This window comes from Gymnoscopelus microlampas (assembly GCF_963454915.1).
Source record: "Gymnoscopelus microlampas genome assembly, chromosome: 2".
NCBI classification, from domain to species: Eukaryota; Metazoa; Chordata; class Actinopteri; order Myctophiformes; family Myctophidae; genus Gymnoscopelus; species Gymnoscopelus microlampas.
In genome coordinates, this window is record NC_139939.1 from 23,348,160 (window position 1) to 23,372,878 (window position 24,719).

At 42.5% G+C, this 24,719-nt stretch overlaps 2 protein-coding genes across 11 annotated transcripts in view; one reads left to right on the plus strand and one right to left on the minus strand.

Moving 5' to 3' along the window:
• Positions 1–618: 618 nt before the first annotated feature.
• kitb (KIT proto-oncogene, receptor tyrosine kinase b) lies at positions 619–24,109 on the plus strand. Of its 6 annotated transcripts, XM_084085036.1 has the most exons (23): positions 619–791; positions 3,161–3,436; positions 3,923–4,207; positions 6,766–6,905; positions 8,021–8,189; positions 8,427–8,616; positions 10,101–10,216; positions 11,916–12,030; positions 12,701–12,894; positions 13,733–13,839; positions 15,391–15,517; positions 15,782–15,886; positions 16,067–16,177; positions 16,321–16,459; positions 17,151–17,204; positions 17,828–17,901; positions 18,244–18,335; positions 18,647–18,769; positions 19,650–19,761; positions 20,161–20,260; positions 21,019–21,124; positions 21,319–21,376; positions 21,527–24,109. In XM_084085036.1, exons 1-23 carry the CDS (start codon positions 734–736, stop codon positions 21,646–21,648), a joined length of 2,973 nt encoding a protein of 990 aa, XP_083941162.1. In that variant the 5' UTR covers positions 619–733; the 3' UTR covers positions 21,649–24,109. The 6 variants fall into 6 exon arrangements, with proteins under 6 accessions (XP_083941162.1, XP_083941163.1, XP_083941164.1 ...); XM_084085037.1 differs by lacking the exon at positions 21,319–21,376; XM_084085038.1 differs by lacking the exon at positions 17,151–17,204.
• Positions 24,110–24,195: 86 nt separating this feature from the next.
• Positions 24,196–24,719, minus strand: part of LOC311056512 (circadian locomoter output cycles protein kaput-like) — a 33,315-nt gene continuing 32,791 nt past the window's right edge. For all 5 annotated transcript variants that reach the window (XM_084073178.1, XM_084073181.1, XM_084073182.1 and 2 more), the window contains exon 25: positions 24,196–24,659. The gene's annotated coding sequence lies outside the window, so the exon portion shown is untranslated. The remainder of the gene's footprint in view (positions 24,660–24,719) is intronic.

A 24,719-nucleotide genomic window follows, 5' to 3' on the forward strand; every position in this document is an offset into this window, starting at 1 on the left:
CACACACACGCACACGCACGCGCACACGCACGCACACACACATGCCTCACTATTGAGCCTCACTATTAAGTGAGACCAACTTCATCAGATTTTATTTCATTTAGAGGACCTACTTTATGTATTGATCAACCAATCAATCAATCAATCGATCGATCAATCAATCAATCAATCAATCAATCAATCGATCGATCAATCAATCAATCAATCAATCAATCCATCCATCCATCCATCCATCCATCGATTGATCGATCAATCAATCAATCAAACAAACAATCGACCAATCAATCATTCAATCAATCAGGGGTTCAGTGCGCATCTACAGGGTGGCACGTGGTTACTGTTCAGTGTTTACTGTATAGTCCACTGACTCTTAAAACCTACAGTAAATGCGAGGTGTCCTTTCTTTTCCTTAATTCCTTTCAGGAATTAACGTTATAAGAGTGAATCAAATGTAAAACTGTGAACGTTGCTTCGCAGAGTTGTGTTATTTTCCGGTAATAATAACCGACTCATCACTGGCGACTGTCCAGCCAATGCGGGACAGGACGGACTGAAAGGGAGGGACGTAGAGAGGAGACGCACTGCATCTTTAACGTCCATTGAAACCCATCAGGGAGTCGTATCAAGTCCCCCATTATTATTGTTGAGGGACCTGTATCGGTTGGAATGCCTTTTATGTAGTTTGTTCTCGCTCTTCTTACCGATCGCATGGGGTAATAATAATAAAGCGCAAATGATGAGATTCTACTGGATCCTGTTTGCCACACCTTTCGTTTTACTATCATTAACAGGTAAGAAGATGATCTATATTTCACCACAACATACCGTGACTTTCAGAATCAGTAGAGAGCAGGTATAGGCTACCATTGTGAATAACAGATTATCTTTGTTTAGATTCACTCATGTATACGAGCGTAGTCTATTTTCATGTGACCTATAGCTGCAGGCAATATAGCCTATATATATATGCGCTCAATTTATTCTATAAAGTTTTAGCTCGAGAACAATGTTTAATCATAAACAATTTATAGCACGTGTTACGGGATTAGCCTATATGTTTTAACATACACACGGCCAATTTACGTAGCAAATACAAGTAGTGTTTTAACGGTAAAACCCACGACTGTTGTTAATGTTATCATGACTGATTTGCATAACTGTCAAACCAAGGGAAGGCGTTAGTGTGTCCGCCTCCACGGGCAACAGGTGTGTGTGTGTGTGTGTGTGTGTGTGTGTGTGTGTGTGTGTGTGTGTGTGTGTGTGTGTGTGTGTGTGTGTGTGTGTGTGTGTGTGTGTGTGTGTGTGTGTGTGTGTGTGTGTGAGATAGAGAGAGACAGCGCGCACCCTAATAGGGGTAATAAATTATTGATCACACTATGGATTACATTGCTGGCATTCACACGCTGCGCAGCAGCGCAGGGCACATAGGTGGCCTGTGTAAAGTGATTATTGACTTGAGTTGACTGCTATGGGAAGACATAACACTGTGTGTTGTGTGTTTATAGGCGTAGGCTATACTGACTGACTGAGCCCGCAGGCTGTCGTTTGCACTTTGCAGTGGTGGAAAAAGTACTCACATGTTTTACTTAAGTAAAAGTATCAATACTGCAAGTCCGGTAATCAAAATGTACTTGAGTAAAAGTATACAAGTATTGGCATCAAAATATACTTTAAGTACCAAAAGTAAAAGTCCTCATGCAAGTTATCATTAGGCTATGTCTAAAATGTATTACAAAAAGATATACAAGCTCAAAGAGGCGTTGTGAGCGTTTAGATCAAATAGCCAAAGTTTAAATAGGGCTGAAGTGGTTAATGTATGTTTTGTAAAAATAATCATAATCTACAAAGTAATAGTAACTAAAATGTTCTAATAATTGTAGTGGAGTAAAAGTAGCCTACAATATTTGTCTCAGAGATGTAATGGAGTAGAAGTAAAAGTATAGAAAATTGGAAATACTCCAGTAAAGTAAAAGCACCTCAAAACTTTACTTAAGTACAGTACTTGAGTACATGTATTTAGTTACTTTCCACCACTGCTTTGTATGCATCTTGGAACGCTGCCTGGCCCGAGGGCACAACAATATTGAATCACATGGAAATTCTTGAACGGGTGTGGGTGCCATACATCATATGGAAATATATGTCCAGCTATGGCATATATAAATGTCAGCGCATCGTCTCTTCTTCATGATTTTCATTTAAATATTCATCATGACTTGTGTGCATGGGGATCTCATCTTAAACAAGCTCAGTGCTTAATGAGTCTTCCAGTTTAGTAGACCTTGTATTGTGAATGTGTACTTCCATGTACTGATGTTCTCATGTCTTACTAAATAAAGTACATCAATCAATCAATCAAAATCTTAACACGTGCATTGATTTAGATCTTTAATGCATGATGATGATTACTCCGCGGGTGCAAGTCGTTATTATTGATTGTTTTGTGAGCTGATGGTTGTTATGATAGCAGCCCGTGTTAAAGAGTTAAAGAGGTTATTTCCCCCCTCTTTTCCCCTTCTTTTCCTGTTTAAGAATAGCAGATGAACCCTCATTTCTATTCCATTTTATTTAAGACAACAAAGAATCCTATCCTAACAATTTAGGGTTGTTGAACTTTATTGTCCTCAGTAGGCTCTGTCATAACTTCTGTTTCACCAGAGGGGAAACAGAAAATACCATATATTATAAAGTTCAAACCAGGGGGTCTCAAAGTGGCGTCCGGGGACCCCCAGGGGTCCTTCAAGGGGTTCCAGGGGGTCCCCAGCAAGATTAGTTAATATAGCATCTAAATCATATTTTATATTTTGGCTAAGGCAGATCTACAAGCTCACAATGTGTTGCGATTGGCAAGCCGCAATGCATGTGTTATGAGCTTGTAGATATACTATTTTTGAAACATTTGGAAAATTATTACATTTTTTGGGGTCCCCATTTTTTAAATTATCGGGGTCCCTAGCACAAAATATTTTCAGATGTGGATCAGCAGCCAAATACTTTCGTACAAATGCACAGTTTGGGGATTCTTGACATGAAAATGTTTGAGAACCACTGGTTTAAACAATGGGTCTATATCAACATAACATAACATAACATAACATTACATTACATTACATTACATTACATTACATTACATTACATAACTGTATTTGTTCTAATCCAGGCTGGTCCAGGCCAGTCATCTCCCCCAGTGGGCCCCACATAGTAGTTCCTAAGGATGGGAGGCTGGAGCTGAGTTGCCAGGAGGATGCTGGGGTGGCAGGTCCCCCGTCAGGTTTGAGGTGGCAGAGGGTGAGGCCTCGCAGGCTGGAGGGAGAGATGGAGGAGGCTGGAATAATATACATCAGGGTGGCAACAGCACAGGCTACCCATATGGGCCGATATGTGTGTGTCAACAACAGCACCCTCGAACACAGCTCCATCTATGTCTATGTGAAAGGTGAGCTTTGTGTGTGTGTGTGTGTGTGTGTGTGTGTGTGTGTGTGTGTGTGTGTGTGTGTGTGTGTGTGTGTGTGTGTGTGTGGGTGTGGGTGTGGCTGTGGGTGTGGCTGTGCCTCTTGCCTTTTGAATCTGATATTTGTTTCTTCAGACATATCAAATTCCTCTTTTCATGTATTTGCCATGTATTTACCACTTATTTTATACTTAATGTATACAGGCCTATAGTTAATGTTCAAAAGTGAAAATAGCCCCCAAACATTTTTTTTGTTCTATTTACCATTTCTTCCCATAATGATCTGCCCAAAATAGGGACAACAGGTTAACCTATTCTAACTATTAGGACCATTGAGTAGCATCCAGGGACCAGCTCAAGCTGTCAGGCCAGTGCCTTCCCTAAGCTACATTTAAATATCTCTCTCCCATCCTTCACTATCCCTCCATCCGTCTCTCACTCTGTCTCCCCCTCCTTCTCTCCTCTTCCCAGACCCTGAGAATCCATTCCAACGGACCATGGTGGATAACATACTAGTTCGTGCAGGTGAGAACTGTACCATTCCCTGTCTGGTTACGGACCCTAAGATCGTCCACCTGACGTTGGAGACATGTGATGGACAACCTTTGCCCTCCAGTCTTCATTACCGTAGCAACCATCAGCGAGGCATTAACATCAGTAATGCCAGGAAGGAGTATGAGGGCTGTTATGTTTGCATAGGACACCTGGATGGTGTTGAAGTGAAGTCTAACCAGTACACAGTGGATGTACTACAAGGTAAGTGTGTGATAGATTTTAACCACTTAAGCCACGGGTCTTCAACGTTTTTCAGGCCAAGGACCCCTTAGCTGAGAGAAAGGTGAAGCAGGGACCCCCACTACATATTGTATAAAATTGTGTTGCAGATTAAACTTTTTCATAGAAATCATAGATAGTTTCATAGACTTGTTTGACACCACTGTCATCAGTGTTGATGTTGAAGTGTAAATTAATGTTTTTTAATATGTTGGATTCATGTTAATGTGCATTTTCAGGCATTTAACAACTTAAACCCTCAATACGTACGATCTACAAGCTCTGCGCTGTGTTGTGAGCATGTAGATTTGCTATTTTCGGCGAATGTTTCCACCAGAATAGGGATGCTAGGGTTCAAGTGGTTATGTGAAAAAACTTTCCTATCATTCAAAGATTTGGTGGCCAAATAACCCTGAGGACCCCCTTAGGGGTCCCGGACCCCCTGTTGAAGACCCCTGACTTAAGCCCTATATACTGTGTCGTAAGAGTCATAAGTCGTAAGTCAGTGCACCAATGTACAGTAACCACCTGAATTCGAACCCAGGTCTCCTGCATGGAAAACCAAACATCTATCGAAATACTTAATTGTTTGTATTTGAAGTTGAATGTCCAAACAGCCCCTACCTCCATTGACTTGTAGTGTCTCCTTACTCTATGACCACAGTATTGAAAATGCTATACTGTTACAGGCCTGACAGCTCTGGGATGAGGCTTAATCTTTTATCTGGATACCAGATGTAATTTAGTAAATATTATACACACGTCTCTGAAGTGAAGGGAGTGAGGGGAGGGGTATGGAAGGATGCGGTGGTGTGTAAAAACAGGAAGGTGGCGGTTAGGGATGGGTATCATTTGAATTTTATCAATTTTGATTCAGATTCTGCTTATCAATTCTGGTTCTTATCGATTCCCGCAAATAATTGGGTGGAGATTCTTCCTTGGCCTACTGGAAATGTGCGTAAATGTGCAAAAGTTTCCCGCCGATCGATCGGTCCAGCGGTGCTTGTAGCATGTTGTGCAAAATGGACCCCTCCAGCAAACTATGAAAGGCAATCAGTATAGAATCAGAAAGATCTGACAGATACATCTTGATCACATGACTACAGCGATAATGTGTACCAATTTGGGTGAGGTTTGGACAAAATCTGTAGTAGTAGTAAAAACGTGGCTTATTTGGAGAGTTCCATAATGATCGAAGTAATCCAAGGGAAAAGTAATTGTATTACTAAAATCGGCCTCTCACCGGTGGCGCTATAACAGGCCGATGTGAAAACTTTGGGGTAGAGGTTCTGCTCTGGCCACCAGGGAGTGTGTGTGACTGTGTGTACAGTTTCATGGTACCGGAGATTAGCTGTCAGACAGACAAACGGACGGACAGGGGCAAAACAGTCTCACAGTGTGCACTTAAATGGTGACTTGGCAGCAATATGGTTGGCTGGCATGGCTGGCCACACTTTTTTAGTTTTGTAGCTTTTGTCGCCGAAAGTGTGAATGCAACATATATGACAAGCTGTTACAAATTACAGTTAAATAGCAACTGCTCTGATCCACTGTTCACATGTTAACACAGAATAAAGAATATCCAGAACTACTATTTTTGTATACAATGATGTTCAGAAATGCCTTGGTAGTAGTAGGAAATATTTAATGTTCCAGTTAAATTCATGAAACATTTATGCTGTTTAAGCCGCAGGGTAATAGGCAAGGTGGTGTGTTGTGCACAGAATACTCGATGAGAGGCAATGAAAGAGCATTAGGGAAAACTTCTCATGCTATTTCCCCCCGCTGTGTTATTGCCGTTTTGGCTCGGTCAGCTGCAGTACACCTGAGGTTTTAAGAGGGATGAAACTTGAACTGCTGGGGTCACTTCTGGGCTAGTATCCTTTTTATTGAGAGCTTCTGCACATAAAAAGGGGTTAAGAAAGAGGATGGTATCAGTGGGGTAATCATTGAGTTTAATAAGAGAACAGGGACAGCTCTATAAAAGAACAAGGATCTGAAACAAGCATGAAGGCAGTACTCTAGGTATATAAAGTACATGATGAACCTAACCCTTTTCAAACACACCCACCAACGGCTACCGCTAGAATTTATATATTTGAACAAATTAGTCATCACCTTTGTGCGCACGGATGTGCATATGTGTGCATGTGTACATATGTTAAGGCACGTGCAAACACCGTTATTGTTCATTCAGTAGTGATTTATCAAGTCAAATGACACATTACCACTCTCCAACTTGATGCCACTCTCAAACGTCTTATTATACACAGTATAAGCCACTGTGTTAATCACGCCCTATTTCAAAATTGCAACACATTGTGAGCTTGTAGATCTGCTATTTTTGCCATTCCTGAAAAAAAAGTCTTGAAAATTTGGAGACATTTTGGTTTGCCTATAATGACATGCCCAGGAACGCCTGGTTCAGAGTGGTTAATCTACCTCTGAGATGGAAAAACGTTACCCGTACCCGTTCAGTTAGGCTTTTACTGTGTCTGAGTCTTTCTTTGGTTGAATTGATCCCTCACCTCTTGTTCCAGTGCCAGAGGCCCCTCCAGTGGTCATGCTGTCCCAGAGAGAGAACGTCATCCTGAGGAAGGGGGAGCAGTTTAGACTCACTTGCAGCTCATCCAACGTCAACTCTGAATTCAGTCTCACGTGGGACTTCCCCTCAACAGCGGTGAGATATGTGGGAATAGACGATAGCATCACACAATGCTTCTCCTGTCCTCTGTTTGTCCTTCTGTCTGGCTCTCTCTTTCTCTGTCTACACAGTAAAATCCAATATCCAGTGTCAATTTAACAGAGAGTGTAAAAATGTACCTGCTGTGTGAGATTTTACTGTGTAGACCAAAACCCCAGCTTTAGCTCTGTATGTCAGTACTTACTATGTTAATAACTATGCAACAAATGGTCAACTGTTTAACTTGCTTTGGATTCTGCTAAATGCTTAATTAGGAAATTAGGAAATTTAACATCGAATCAAAAAGGGTCGCTCTTCGGAGCGAATATAGTATCTCCGCCAGGCTGGGTGACCTGGCTGTGGAAGTCATGGGTTGCAGCCGTCAGGACCCGCAGAAGCTGCAGCGTGAAATAACTTTTCACACTTTTCGGCAGAAGTTAAGTCGCTTTTGGTGGTGCACCCTATAGAGGCCACCTCAACATGCTACTGTATGCAGAACATAAAGCTGGCTGGTATAGCTCCAGCAAAAAAAGAAAGAAAAGAATGCAAGTTGCCCCTTTGCAGTTTGCAAGAATGCAAGTTGCCCCATTTTATTTTAAACGACAGTGTCCAACATGGATACCTTTGTGTATGTCTCTTTTATCACAAGTCTAGCTGGTGCAGCATTGCTTCAAACCTAGTCTGGGAGTCTGGGCGTCGGAGCTTGGACAGCAGGGGCGCGGCCACTGCGTTGTGATTCAAATCAACAGCCAATGAAGAAAAGGGGGCGGGATCCACAGCGTTGGGTGTTGGATCTAAATAGAATCGACGGGAAGCAATTTCCCCTTGAGAAATTGCGCCCGCCATTGTTGTGTAATGCTGTTTGCCTCTCGTCGGACTTTTTAGACGAGTTGCACAGCCTCAGACCGGTAAGAGACGTGTCCGCTCAGATTCTGAGCGTAAATTACATCCCGCCCACAAATACCAGGGCTCTGGATCAGAAGTTCCTCGCCAGAGCTGGCGAAAACTTCTGGGAACTCAGATTACTTCAAACCAAGTAAACAAAATGGGTCCCGACCCACTGTTTGGTAAACACTGTAGTTGATAGTGTTGATCTGGCTGACTTCTTGCAGAATCCTCAGGAAGCCAACACCTCCTACCTCCTGTCTGGTCCCCGTGGATACCAGCGTTCTTCCTCACTGCTGATCACTACTGTCAACCAATCAGACTCCGGCATTTACCGATGCCGCGGCCAAAACGAGAGAGGCACTACGACAACAGCGCTGCAGCTAGATGTCCGTGGTGAGTGGTTAAGTTGGTAATAGGTGCGTGTGTGTGTGTGTGTGTGTGTGTGTGTGTGTGTGTGTGTGTGTGTGTGTGTGTGTGTGTCACTTCTGTGATGTTATGCTATATGGTGTTGTTGTTCACCCAAATTCCTTAAATATTAATAACCGCTCTTTCTTTGTTACATACTGTTCGATATGAATCAGTTGTGTGAGATTTTGAGTGAACTTAATATTCTTATCTCTTGTGATCCAGATCAAGGTTTCATCAGCATGCTGGGGAGCCGTCGTTCCAGCCAGGCTGATGTTAAAGAAGGGGAGAGCCTGAGGCTCAAAGTAGAATTTGATGCCTATCCTACACCCAAAACTCTGAGCTGGGCTTACAACAACCATCAGCTTCGCAATACCACCGAGCATGTGATCACAGTCCATCGCCGTAGATACAGGTATAGTGGACTGAACTATGCATGCACTAGGGGTGAAGCGGTACAGTTCCGTACCTACCTCGGTTTTAAAACCACATTTTATTATTTTCCGGTACAGTAACATGGGAATACAATGAAACGGTTGGGCGTTTATTAACTTTTGTTGTCAACAGTTTAGAATTTGTTACACATTTGTAAAAGTCCTGTTGCTATCTGTGTACAAAACATCAAATGTTTGGGCCCAGTCCAGCTTCACTGACTGCATTCACAATTTTCTATTGTGACAGGACAGGGATTATAGTTCCTGGCCTCTCCCACTTCCACTCCAACATTGCCTCCTTACGTCCTACGCCTAGTATTTTGTTCATAAAAAAGGCTGAGTTTGCAGAACATGGCTTACCATGTTTCACTCAGGGTCGATGTGATGGGCAGTCACTGTAATGTAACTTTCCATAGCTCTGGGTGTCCATCCATCAGTGCTACTGTACTGTAGATGCCTTGGACAAGAAATCGACAACAGAAAGGGCTGGCATAACTTTCTGGCTGAAATGCGGACATGAAGACAGTGGTGTAGCCAGAACGCTAGCCGAGGCTGGGCCTCGGGCGAAGCGCGCGCGGTTATTATCGGTCTCTGACACTTTTTTCTCGGGTTTGTGACGGATTTCGGATACCTATATATACACTGTTATCAAAATGGCTGAATATGATATAGAAAAAAAAAAAGAAAAAAAAAATTATAATTGTTTTCAAAAATGTTTGGGGTGCGCAGAAAAACCAAATGGGTGGGCCCAGGCCTACCTATGCCCACGCGTGGCTACGCCCCTGCGTGAAGAGGAATCTTATAACGCTGCTCAATTACCTTCAACATGTTTAAATCCTCTGTTCTCATGGTCGTATGGTCGTAGATCCATTGCTATGAAAATGCCTGTGGTGTTTGTTATTGCTTTGGCCCTATCTGAATTACAGGCAAAAGGCTGTTAAAAAGTCAAAGGGAGCTCCATCCTGTGTGTACAGCGTGCTGTAAAGGTGCGCTCGTTTATTGCGCTCACATGACTTATGGTCAAGTGATTTAAGGACTTTGAGCAAAAAAAACAAGAAAACCTCGTCCCCAACCCTCCTGGGGAAAACAAACGTTGTGTATGGTGCGCTCGCTTAATATGTGTCCATTCATGTCCACATAAGAGATACAATACAAGGACACAAATATTTACACGGTGCTGTAAAACATTTACAGTCAGCAAATCTTGGACAAATACCCACACACGCTTCAGGGGTACAAGTAACAGCGTCTTCACCATATTTGGCAGCTACTGATAGTAGAAGAGATTGCACAGATTACGCACACACACACACACACACACACACACACACACACACACACACACACACACACACACACACACACACACACACACACACACACACACACACACACACACACACACACACACACACACACACACACACACACACAGATGCTTACAGTGTGTGGTCTTACTTATCAGATACATCAGTGAGCTGAAACTAGTGAGAGTCCTTGCAACAGAGGGCGGGATCTACACCTTCTCAGCCAGCCACCATGATGCATCTGTCAATCACTCATTCCCTGTCTATGTCAACAGTGAGTAGTACTATTTCTTCTGTCTATATCTCGCTCACCACTGTAACCACTTTGCAGAAAGTGTACATTTTTGGAATGTTGATTATTGTTGCAATTCACCACATACAGTAATACTGACTGCTATTTGCACTACTCAGTTGCTAACTTCATTCATCCTTACATGAATGTTAGTATCTTTTGTATGTATTTGTCCGTTATTTTACTTTATATTCTATAATCTGCATATTTATTTTGGCTGCAACATAGAGACATATATCCTAACTCCTAACATCCTATCCTAACAGGCCAGGTGCAATCCTAAATTGTATATACTATGAATCGGCCTAGTCTATGGTCACCCATTGTCCGCGCGCGTCCGTGCGTGTCCGGCGAGTTCGAGTGAAACCGAATGGAACCGAGTGCAGCCGACAAAAATGGAATGGCAGCCATTGTTTTCTCTGCAGTGTTTTTACTTTCGGTTTAAAACTTTAAAACGCTCTCAAACTTCTTTTTTGAGGCACAGAATTTACTTTTAAGATAGCGTTTGGATGGAATTTAGTTGTTTAACGTCATATATGTGGTCAATTAATCATGACAGAGCCTATTTAAACATAAAAATTCAGAGAACCGGCAGGGGCAGGCAGTGACACGCATTGTATCCGAATAAAGCAACCAATTTTCGGCATGGCCCGTTCAGAAGTCCCCCCTGCGTCAACCCCTGGTGGTCGGGGAAACTAACTGCTGATGAGGAGGGGGGTAGTACCACTGCAGTAGTACTTTCTACTGCAGTGGTTCTCAAACTATGGGTCGCGACCCAAAGTGGGGTCACATGATGGTACTGTTGGGGTCGAGCATTGGCAACTGTTTAAAAAAAACAGAGGGGGGGGGGGTGTGTTCGCGACCCACGTGAAGACTCATCAAACTCCAATAGCACACACTAGCACAAGCCCTTGCAGAGACATAGAACGGATTTTACTGCTCATAAACTATATACTGTAGCCACTGTGGTTCCATTTGTACCCGAGTAAAATTGACACTGGTAAATTGGCGCTGGAGGGGTGTGTAAATATTATCTGTTGTATGTGCCAGCAAAGAAAATAAGTCCCTGTATCGGCATTCTTGTCAACAAACTGCGTTCGATACGGATCGCGTATACGTTCGAGAGCTGGATTAAGAAACCCAAGTGTTTCTTATGCTTCAGATTACAAATGTGTGTACAGAAACACTTGCTTTTATTGATATTGTAGCGTTTTAGTGCTCCGAGCTGGAATCAAACCCCATTCTCCAGCTCAGCAGACCAGACAGTAACCTGCGGCAAGAAAACTAGCTCACATGAGGAGCGAGTCGTGACCGAGTCTTAAGATAGGCCTACAAATCAGCAGGAATCACTGCTTTAACTTAATTTTCTAAAAAATATTCATATATAAGGCCAACAATGTATGATTTTATTTTAAGATATTCTTTATTTCCACTTTGAAATTGCTCTATAAATAAAGTGTGGGGTCGCCAAACAATTTCCCACATAAAGGGGGGTCGTGGCATGAAAAAGTTTGTGAACCCCTGTACAACTGTATTACTTACTACTACTAATAGTACCATAGTCCTGTATTGTTACTTTTTTATTGTAGTCTTTTATCACCTACAGTACTTGTATTATATTTTTTACGATCTCACTTTGAAACCCATTGCCAGCCTCTTTCTCTGTGTGTTTCTTTCCAAGGTAAGCCGGTCATTATCTCTCAAGAAGGGCCTGTTGACGGACAGGTGCGGTGCATCGCTGCTGGTTACCCAGCCCCTAAAATTAGCTGGTACTTCTGTGAGCCACCCCACACGCGGTATGTACAAGATTGTCCTTTTGTCAGAGATACGTACTGTATGCCATTGTTGAATTGTTTACAGTGATGGCTGATGGGTGACAGGAAATTTGGTAGAGAGAGAGTAAGAGTGAGTGAGAGAGAGAGAGAGAGAGAGAGAGAGAGAGAGAGAGAGATGGACGGAAGATTACATGATGACACAGAAAAGATCATATGCTAGATTTAAACCTGTCACATCCCAGGCAACTGTAAAGGCTTCCACCAAACAGTTGGAAGTGCAGCCTCCCCCACTTCCGTATTGCCTTGCAGTCGCGTAAATAAGTCTTAATAATAAAATAGTAAAATAAGCTTACTGTAAATAAGCTTTATCTAGCTTGCTGCTCGGCAGAAATTGTCATTTTTTACAATAGATTTTAAAATAGATTTTTCCTCCTTCCTGCTTGCTGTTGCTTCCTGTCGCAACTTTTGCGTTACAGGCTCTCTGTCACATTCGAAAATGATGGAAGCGTTGTCTGGCTTTAGACACTATAGTCACACGTCAACCCCCATCTTTCACCGTTCAGTCCAACGGTGGAAATATGGCAAATAAATAATAGTCTTCCGAATAAGTAAATCCGGAGTATACTAGCATAATGAAGGAAAGTGCCTTTTAAGTGTTCCCTAAACCAGACCCCTTGGGACTTTCCCTCAGGTGTTCTCACCTGCCCAACGCCACTCGGTGGGGGACGCAGGAGACGGCCACGGTGACGGCATCAAACTCGGCTTTCGGGAGGAGCGAGGTAGAAAGCCGCCTGAACGTCAGCAAGGAACACAAACACTACCACACACTGGAGTGCGTGGCGTCCATGGAGGGAGATGAGGTCTACACACTGTTCTCTATAAGTGGTAAGACAAAAGAGTCCAAACACGTCCGAGGCATAACTCATTCAAACACAAGCAGACATACTGTAGAAACTTTGAATCATGTTCACATGAATGCAAGATGCACATGTTTCTGTGGCATATTTACTATTATTTATATTATATTTATTATTTACATACTTCATATGTCTGGGAGCACGCACACGCGCGCGCGCACACACACACACTCGCATGCTCTCTCTCACACACACACACACACACACACACACAGACACACACACACACACACACACACACACACACACACACACACACACACACACACACACACACACACACACACACACACACACACACACACACACTATACACAAACAGCAGGCCGTTATGTATAGAGGCCAGGTGTGGGGTGACTGGGTGCAGCTTGGATGAGATTATTAGACTGTGCTGACTGTGCAGGCTGGGATTACAATGGACACTCTAATCCCAGTCACACACACAAACAACAACTGCTGCAGCTGCCTCTGGAGGTGGAGGAAGTGGTGTGTGTGTGTGTGTGTGTGTGTGTGTGTGTGTGTGTGTGTGTGTGTGTGTGTGTGTGTGTGTGCGTGTGCGTGTGCGTGTGAGAGAGAGAGTGTGTGCATGCATTTGTGCGTGCATGTATGAGAGAGAGAGAGAGAGAGAGATTTTCTATGGATGTGTACGCTCATGTTATGCCTGATTTATCAGTGTCACGCACTGATAATAGCCTATCTACAAACTCACAACGTGTCACAGCATGACACGTTGTGAGTTTGTAGATCTGCTATCTTCTCTATAATCAGGCTTCAGTTGTCTCAGTGTTGTCTTTGTTTCCTCTCAGAGCGCACTGTCCCCCATGAGCTGTTCACCCCCCTCCTGACGGGTGTGGTGGCCACTGCCGGTGTCCTCAGTGTCATTCTAGTGGTGCTGCTGTATAAATATCTGCAGGTAAGAGTAGTGGTTGCATATTGTTTAGTGCTGCGTGCTTATCTTTTGCCTCAAATGTCAGAGATTTCTTATTGTTTTGCTAGAAAGAAAGGTTTAAATTGGTTGAGCGAATATTATTCTCCACATTACAGTCCACAGTCCCCAAACTCATTTACAATCCTCTTTATTATTTAAAAATGCATGCACATCGACATAGAAAATAGTGATTTTTCCTCATTTATGAAACGCTGACTGTAAAAAAAATATATGTTTTTTCATCTGACATCAGCGATTTACAGAGAAACCATATTATGTATCCTGCAGCTAGAAATCGGACTTTAAAGAGTGCTATATGGCCTATTATACAAGATGTTATTTTGGCTTGGAGCCCAGCACTCATTTTTACTAATGGCTGACGTTTCAGTCTGATTTATGACCCTCTGTGCTGGTAGGCTACTCGTGGATAAGTAGACCTTGTGTGGTGACGTAACGTTATGGTGTGCTGTGTTTGGGTCATCCTATTTTTCTGTCTATGCGGTAACGATTTTTCTGCTGACGTGAGAGCAATGCTTATCCAGTCGATCGATGCCCTACCCACTGCTAGAATGCATCCCTAATGAAACTGAGATGAATCACTCAGATTGGACTGCAGAAATGCTGAAAATCAGCTCATCGTGATGCATAGTCGTACTGTCTATTTGGATGGGAGTTTCGACATTCTCTGCGCACCTGGGCTGGAACTATCGACAGACTGGGATAGAAACATGTTATTGATGTCAGATGAGTCAGACCCTCTGAATAAGCATTGAGATCATGCTAATTCAATAAGCTGACCATAACCCTTCACAGAGTAACAAGACAGGGTCTAATAACGGTGTGGCTTCTATGTACAGATCTCGATCTTCATGTGGCCGGTCTATGACATCAGTCATCTTCATATTCATATTTGGGCAATGATTCAGCCCAATTTGACCTCCATTGACTTCCATCAACGCTAATCGGTTCAATGGTTTGCAAGGTCGTTGACAGACACACACATAGGAAGTTCCCTACATGCATGAAATTTACTGAGCATGTAATACATGGCTGGAAATCTCTAATTGTTACTTGTATCTTTACGCACGATAATATTTTGGGGACTACGGATGGAAAGTAGCTTTGTGTACAGGTATTACACCTGTCTTGTGTTCAGCACACCAAACATAGCCTACGCACTTTGTTGTTTGTCATTCGGAATTGTGTTTGGTCGTAAAAGGGTATAATTAATGATATACCCTCAGTTCCGTAGTGCTGGCGCCACCACTGGACACACAGAGACACGTGGCTAAATGGCTCGCCTCCGAGGAGCCATGCCGTAAAAATATCATAAAACGTGTTGTAGATTTCAGTTAAACAGTCGAGTCGTGATGCGTAATGTTTCTATAAAAGGATATTAATACACAGCGGGTATTAATATCAGCAGATATGCCATTGGATGTTCCGTCATCACATTTCTCTTCTCTCTGTAAACTGCCTGTCCTATCAGCAGACTGCATTCAGACCATACTCCCTCTTCTCTCCTGTTTCAAACAGAAACCCAAGTTCCAAATCCAGTGGAAGGTGATAGAGAGTATTCATGGAAACAACTACATCTACATCGACCCTACCCAGCTGCCATATGATTCAAAGTGGGAATTCCCACGACAGAAGCTTCGCTTGGGTATGGCTATAAAGTGTATACAATGTGTTTGTGTGTGTGTGTGTGTGTGTGTGTGTGTGTGTGTGTGTGTGTGTGTGTGTGTGTGTGTGTGTGTGTGTGTGTGTACACCGTACGTACGTACGTGCGTGCGTGTGTACGGGCATGCTTTTGTGTTTGATATGAGCTGAATTTGATACAAAGTTATACATATACATGTTTTAAACATGTGTTTTGTCTTTGATTTATGTATTGACTTATGTAATGTATCTGTGTGTGATACCGTAGGTAAAACCTTGGGTTCTGGGGCATTTGGAAAAGTTGTGAGGGCCACCGCCTATGGACTGTGCTCTGCAGACTCTGTCACCACCGTTGCTGTTAAAATGCTGAAACGTAAGTGTCTGTCAATTTGTCTTTCGTTCTTTCTGTCTCTCTCTATCTGTCTCTTTATGTGTGCCTGTGTGTCGTAATCATTAACGGCGGCGGCCATATTATTAGATTACAATGTAATCTAATCTATGGCCGCCGTTTAACATTATGAATGATGAAGTCCTGATGATGATGTCATCACAGCCAGTGCCCATGCCACCGAGAAGGAGGCGCTGATGTCAGAGCTGAAGGTTCTCAGTTACCTTGGAAACCACATCAACATTGTTAACCTGCTTGGAGCCTGCACTGTTGGAGGTGAGAGTAGCAACGTGATTCACTCACTCTAGTTTGTGGCAGCCCTACCACAGAAATTAATTCTGTGTAACACTTTCAATACAACTAATAATCTGTACTAATTTCTTTTCATGTGCATTTGTATCTTGTCCTCCTTCCCCCAGGCCCACTGTTGGTGATCACAGAGTACTGCTGCTATGGTGACCTCCTCAACTTCTTGCATAGAAAGAGACAGTCCTATTTCAGCTCCCAGATCAGCGATGGCTACTACCGAAATGTTGTCAATCAGAGGGAGCCTGCAAGGTGTGTGTGTGTGTGTGTGTGTGTGTGTGTGTGTGTGTGTGTGTGTGTGTGTGTGTGTGTGTGTGTTTGTGTGTGTAGTTTGAATTTGTGCCACTGCATGCCAAACTTAATTATGGGAGGGTGTGAGGATGTGCCATTTAGCGGCTGGAAATCAGTACAGAGCCAGGTACTAGATTGCAACCAGAAGTTGTATTTATTCACCAGAAATACATACAGGAACATGGACATCACACAGAAGCGCTCCACCCTCAACAGACCTCTCTCAATAGTGGCAAGTGACTGCCTTTTATGCTCAGCTGAGCTAATGAGCCAGCCTGGACTATACCATTATAAGGGGTGTTCTAACTCAGAGCATAACATACAATACATAAATAAACACACCATAAATACTTAAATACCCTTAACCCCCACAAGTATATTCAAACTGACTGAACTACAAAATACTCTTTCCCCTCTACTACAACCATAAGCAACTCTAAAACACATCACAACCCCCTCTGCTATTCTAACTTGGTCCAGCCCAATTACACTGGACAGAACAGCTCCACTTGAACAGTAACTGTTAAGATTCCAATCATCACTCAACATTACCTATCTTACACCAACATATTGCACTCAAGTCTCTATTGCACTCATTCTATTCTACACATTGCATTGCTCCTCCTAATTACCACTAAACATTTGTCTCCAGGTGGAACTACGTAGCTGAGTGGCCAGCTCAACAAACAGGAAACAGAATTCAAATGTTCAGTTACAAATGTATTCAATCAACAATAAAATCAGGACTGTGCAAAATACAACTGTGCAAATAATTAAAGTGCCAATATCTAAAGTGCCCATATGCTGTGCAAATATTGTTCAATTAATAAGGGTTCAAGTACATGTTTAACATAGTAACAGAGGTCCTCTCTGTTACAGAGGGCCATGCTAGTGAATCAGCCGGTAAATTGTTTGTACATAGTAAAATCCTGCATGTTAAGGGTCAATGTTTACACTAGTCTCAGAGTAAATGAACACTACTGGGTATCTGGCACAGAGACATTTCATGTGTCATTCATCCTCTCCCTACCCTGTCTTTGCTGTCCCTCTCTAATCTGGAATATGTAAAGATCACATGAAATGAAATCTTTAAACATTTTTGAAAATGTTCAATCCCAAAATGGGGACGCCAGGTTCAAGGTGTTAACCACTTAAACCCTCTAGTCTTCGTAAAACAGACTTGATTTTTTTGCCAAAAATATTCTGGCGAATTCTTGCGAACTTCCCCGGAATAGGGATGCTGGGGTTGAAAGTGATTAAACAGAGATGCCTTAGAAATAAGCTTTAAAACATACAATTGAGTGAATGTGTGTTGCTGTGTCCTTGCAGCAGAGAGGTGAATCAGAATGGTACAGGGTATATGCCCATGCGTGCCTCGGAGAAGGACCGATCATCCCAGTCAGGTACACATCAGTCTCACTTCACTTACAAACAGCAATACACAGCCACACATGACAATAGACCAGGTGACAACCTCCCAAAGTTGTTAAAATGTTCATATTTCTCTAAATCAGTGGTTCTCAAACCTTTTAATTTCAAGGTCCCCAATAACGGGTCCATTTGGTTCCATCTGTACACAATCAGAGTTACAGACCTGTAAGGGTCCATTTGGAACCCCCTCAAGGAACCCTAAGGGTCCCTGGACCCCATTTTGAGGACCACTGCTCTAAATAAACCAAACCATGACTTGTCTTAGGTAATCTTTATCTGTCTGACTGCCTCTTTGTCATCCTGTCCCTCCCTAGATGATATTGATGAGCTGTCCTTGGACACAGAAGATCTCCTCAGCTTCTCGTACCAAGTGGCCAAAGGAATGGAGTACATCACCACCAAGAATGTAAGGTTAACCAGATGCATGTGTCTGTTTGTATAGCTGCATGTATACGGGTGCTATTTGTCATTCATTACAGAAACTGGTTATAATGTCAATATGTGTGTGAGTTTGCTCCCGCAGAGATGTAGGTTTGTGTGTGTGTGCGTGTGTGTGTGTATGTGTGTGTGTGTGTGTGTGTGTGTGTGTGTGTGTGTGTGTGCGTGCGTGCATTTCAAAGCCCCACTTTTGATATGTAGGTTTGTGTGTGTGTGTGTGTGTGTGTGTGTGTGTGTGTGTGTGTGTGTGTGTGTGTGTGTGCGTGTGCGTGTCTTTAGTGTATCCACAGAGACTTGGCAGCCAGAAACGTTTTGCTGACTCAAGGCAGGGTGGCTAAGATTTGTGACTTCGGACTGGCAAGAGACATCACCACTGACGCCAGTTATGTACTCAGGGGCAATGTGAGTGTCTTTTCTGCTACCTCTGTTACTGTAAATCAATGAAGGGAGTGGGTTATACACACTGTATAATTGACATTAGTGTTCAAGCAACTTGCACACACCCACTTTTTCTGCATTTGGGGGGACATGAAATGTCATCCAGACTGTTCTTTCAGTCCCACTCCTGTTGGATTTCTGACCATTCCCGTCGGTTCCCGTAGTAGTTTCATTTCTGACCGCCCGCAGTCGATTTATGACCGGCCACTCCCACCCGCAGCAAAATTTAAGTACCATCTAGTGCCGCTGTATTTCCATTGGGACCCAAATACATTATACACAGAAATGATATGAGGAATTGTAATACAGTATACTCACATTGTCTGAAACACAGGAGAGGCATAGATCAGCTGAGTAAAAGTACAATAGATTTAATGGTACAAAACAGGTTACAGCAAGACTCTGTACAATGGAATCAATGACTGGTATGGGTGAATGAAAATGGATGAACAGCAGTACAACAGAAACAGCACAGTAGGAGAAGTGTAATGGTTGCTTGTATTTAGGGCAGTCCTTTATATAGGGACAATGATAGGATTTGTTTTCAAAGCAGTAGGTTTGTCTGCGTTAAAAAATACAAAATGCATTTCGTGTTTGAAAAAAAGTATTTTCACTGATCGACACTATTGTACAACAAAGTATAAATTAGGCAGGCATTACTACACGGTTAAGTCCTTAGTGTTAATGTATGCATTTATAACTCTGAGAATGTAAACATTACAGAGTTAAATTAACTGAGGATTGTACTATGTAACAGTGGGGTCTATCAGCACTGGCTGAAAGAAGAGCGATGAGAAAACACTGTACTTAGGTATTAATGTCTGTGTTTATCACCTCCCTGCAGGCTCGTTTGCCAGTCAAATGGATGTCCCCAGAGAGTATTTTTGACTGTGTTTACACTTTTGAGAGTGATGTCTGGTCCTACGGTATACTGCTGTGGGAGATATTCTCTCTTGGTGAGCACCCTGTTAATACTGGTGACTAATGGGGACAGAGCACATTGACATGTATGTATGTATGTATGTATGTATGTATGTATGTATGTATGTATGTATGTATGTATGTATGTATGTATGTATGTATGTATGTATGTATGTATGTATGTATGTATGTATGTATGTATGTATGTATGTATGTATGTATGTATGTATGTATGTATGTATGTATGTATGTATCTATGTATGTATGCATGTATGTATGTATGTACATGTATTTATGTAGCCTATGTACTGTATATATGTATGTATGTATGTATGTATTTTTGTCAGTCCCGGGGGGGCACCACATTTCCCACTTTTGGGTCTCAAGCTGAAATGTTTGGGAACCCCTGGTCTAAGTTATCTGTTTTTCCCCAGGTAACAGCCCCTATCCAGGGATGCAGGTGGGCTCACTGTTCTACAGAATGATCCAGGACGGCCACAGGATGAACAGACCTGAGTTTGCTCCCGCAGAGATGTAGGTTTGTGTGTGTGTGCGTGTGTGTGTGTATGTGTGTGTGTGTGTGTGTGTGTGTGTGTGTGTGTGTGTGTGCGTGCGTGCATTTCAAAGCCCCACTTTTGATATGTAGGTTTGTGTGAGTGTGTGTGTGTGTGTGTGTGTGTGTGTGTGTGTGTGTGTGTGTGTGTGTGTGTGTGTGTGTGTGTGTGTGTGTGTGTGTGTGTGTGTGTGTGTGTGTGTGTGTGTGTGTGTGTGTGTGCGTGTGTGTGCGTGTGCGCGCGCGTGCATGTCAAAGCCCCACTTTTGTGATGTTATGCTGTGGTCTTGTGACAAGTCTTGCAGTTCCCGAAGGACACATGGGGGAACAGACACTCTTTCATTGCTCTTTGAACAGCCACACTGAGAAATACATTAAAGGCCACTGACCTGAAACCAAAGCAGTTAACCAGTTCAGTCACAGGCAGTCTTTCTTTCTTCTTTCTTTTTCCTTTATTTATTCAGGGAAACCCATTGAGAGCACGCTCTCTTTTTCAAGGACGCCCTAATAACAAACATGAGCAGTTCAGATGCCTGTGGTGGTCAGTAGTTAAAACATTTGTCTTGAAAACCACACAGGACTTTCCTGACCTGATTGAAAACCAACAATTCCCTACATCCGGATTTGATTGTCTGACAAATGTCACAAATCGTTGCTGTCTGGTGGAAACCTTCCAAAACTCGAATTTCAGGCCCTAAAACAAAAATATAAATGATAAAACAATGTGTATTATTTGTAGGTACGATATGATGCTGTCATGTTGGAATGAGGACCCACTGAAGAGACCCTCCTTTAGGAAGTTGGTGGAAAGGACTGAACTCCTGTTGTCAGAAAACACCAGGAATGTAAGTATATGGAAATATGTCCATAAATTCTAGTCAACCCTTACGAGTTACTTGACTATAAATGCACATTATTCCTATGGCAACCTGGGAGATTTTTGGGGTTAGGGTTTTATGGTGTACGTTAATTAAAGTAATACAAATTCATAACATATGAATTTAATAATAATAATTATTATTATTATTAATGAATATAGGCAAAGGAAAACAAATGCAAGCAAGTTGACAGATGCAATAGCAGCTCGAGGGAGCAAGGTAGATACCTATGCTTCTGAATCAATTCTGGCCCTCGTCGCTTTTCATTGTGCACTATTTCAAGTAAAAATGTAACAATTTCTCAAGAAAACTAATTGCAAATACAAAAAGACTTCAATGGAATTCAAATGTGTGTGTGTCGTTACTCAGGTGTACCTGAACTTGAGCAGTGCTCCACCCCCTCCAGAACAGCAGAGGGCGCCGTCTCGGCGTCTGAGTTCAGTCTGCAGCACTACTGCGCCCACGCAGCCTCTACTGCTCAGCTCTGCTGATGTCTTTGTGGACTATGAAGCTGTCTGACCAGCACACATACACACACACACACACACACACACACACACACACACACACACACACACACACACACACACACACACACACACACACACACACACATGCTGAACATAGAAACACAATCACGTGCGCTTACTCATATGTCATATCATACATTCAGTGCTATTAAAACACACAAACCCTACCTCCCTATTCACTTTCTACCTTTACTACACAAACTAAACAAAAAAGCCAACTATACACAGACAGTACTAACTGGTCATAAAAAACACATCATTCTTAGTCTGCCTTCTGTCGTACACACACACACACACACACACACACACACACACACACACACACACACACACACACACACACACACACACACACACACTCTCTCTCTCTCTCTCTCTCTCTCTCTCATACATAAACATTCACTCCCTCTCTCTCAGTCATGCGCGCACACAACACTCACAAACAGCCGGGTTGCCCTCCAGCTCATCTCCCCATCAGTGTATTGATCGGTGTACGTGCCTGGTAGGTATTTCAGGTGCATGTCTATATAAAGCTGACTCCTGCACTAACCGTCCATCAGTATCCGCCATCAGATCTAACTTTAACCATCAGATCCAGGGGTGGGGATGGGTTTTGGCTTGCACTGTGGGACCCGAGATTGTATCTTAAGCTGCTGTGGGTAAAACAAAGAGCCTAAGATAGATGGAAAACGAATCCCTGACCTTGAGAGACAATATTGGAATGGATAAGCGGAGAGCAGCGCTCTGCAAACCGCGAACAAGAAGACGGCAAGTTATTTTGGATTTGTTTTGTATTCCGTGAAAGTTACTGTTGTGGCGTGATGTCATAATTTACTGCAGCAATCACTAAAGTGGCACGAAGTTCTCTGATAAGACATTGCCATTGAGTCTACCTGAGCGTGTTTAAAACACATGAACCCTAGCGTGACAACGTCCCTATTCTGGGGGTCGAACAATCAGCGGGAAATAGCAGATCTGTGAGCTTATAGATCGGCTATATAATCAGCAAGGAGATTTGGTGCAGAGGGATAAAAAGAGTGGACCAAATACAGAGCCAACACTGTATACTAAGTATACAGGGTTTAAGTGGTTAATTGGCCTTCAATCACAAGGTTAGGCCTCTCACCTGCTTGTAGGATGTGAATCCTGAAGTGTACTGTATGTGTATATCAGCCGTTCCCCAACCCGTGGGCCAGGGACCACTGGTGGGCCGTGAGGATATTGCAAGTGGGCCCCCCAAATGATTGGCAAAACACAAAAGATAATGTAACATTAATATACATTTATTTTTAGAAAGTCATGATATTTTTCTATTAAAAACCTTGAATAATAAGTTTTCATTGTGATACCGATTAATAGGAACTTAGAAGTATTGTTAGTTCCATGGATCCAAGCCGGATCACATCCAATTGATTGGTCATTAAAATAAACGTGCTCTGAAAAATGCCCCGCGGCCCACCCATCTGACCACTCATGTGGGCCCTGATCCTTGGCTTTGGGAACCACTGGTATTGACAGCTTAAGTGGTTCATTGGCCTTGAAACACAAGGTAGGCCTTTCACCTGCTTGTAGGACCTATATCCAGATGTGTACTGTATGTGAGCCATAGCAAAGTTGTAATGTACACAGTTGATGCACAAGTGAAGCCATAAGAAAGAGGAACACAAATCCTCATATGTGTGTGTTTTTTTTGGATACTGTGAGTTACAAAAGATACAACTATTGTACCTGTAAGTTAACAAATCACTATGAATTTGTAAGGGTAGCTATGGACCAGCGAACTCCTAATCTGTGGGCCAGGGCCTACTAGTGGTCCACGAGGGTATTGCAAGTGGGCTCCAAAATCATTGGCAAAACACTATGATTTTAATTATAATATAGCATTAATAAATTATAAATAATGGTATATTTTCTTTGAAACTTTGAAACATGTATCATTGCTGTGACACAGATGAATAGGAACTTAAAACATACCACGTTGGTTCCATTCATCCAACCCAATTGATCAATGAAATCAATTTCATTGATCGTTAAAATAAACAATGCTCTGAGAACACACTCCGAGGTTGGCTGCCGGTGGGTGGGCTTTTGATTTTTTTCAAGTGGGCCCTGATCCAGAAAAAATGTTGGGAACCGCTGCTTTTGGACTGTTTGTTTAGTAAAGACATCGGCTGGGTGTTCAGAGCTGTTCATGACATGCCTGTTCTTTGTCCTAGTTTTAATGTAAAGGGTGTATGCAATGTAAATATTACTATAGCTGTGCCTTTAGGGGTTGTTTGAGAACACTGAATGTTTGGTTGTCAAACACTACCTGGTGGGAGTGTGTTATGGAAGCGTCTGCAACACACAGTTAATGGTGGAGGTTTATGCAGTTTTGATACAGTTGGTTGACTTGTAATAAAGAATGTTCCTGTAATGGTAAGACCATGTGTTGTGTGTTCTCTGTGTATTTTCTTCCTGTATAAAACATAGGGGCCAAAACAACAAAACACACAAATACAGAACATGTGCATTGTGAATAATATTTGCAATTTGTTTTATTTTCAAATTGTCCAAGAAGGGAGAGGGAAAAGAGGGGGTTATAATAATAGCAAACATTTGCTTCAAAATATTCATTGTTACATTTGACTTTGGGGTAAATAGAGGAGCACAGTTCATGAGCAGAAGGGATATACATACATACAGACATACAGGTAAGCATAGCACCATTTCACACTGGATATTGGTGTGTCTTAGCCTTGTGTACAGTATGTGTACAGTATTATACTAGAGCTAGGTTGCTAAGAGTCAAGATGTGTAGTAGATACTGTAGGTGTAGGTGTCTATGTGAGTGTGGGGGGCATTACACCTAATTTACACCGTGTTGAACGACGGTGATGCTCGCCAGAAAAAGACAAAAAACAATGCATTTTTCACTTGAAAATCAATTAGGCCTGTGGTTCTCAAAGTTTTTCATTTCAAAGACCACATAACTCTGATAGTGTGCAAATGGAACCAAATGGACCCTTACGGGTCCATTTGGTTCCATTTAC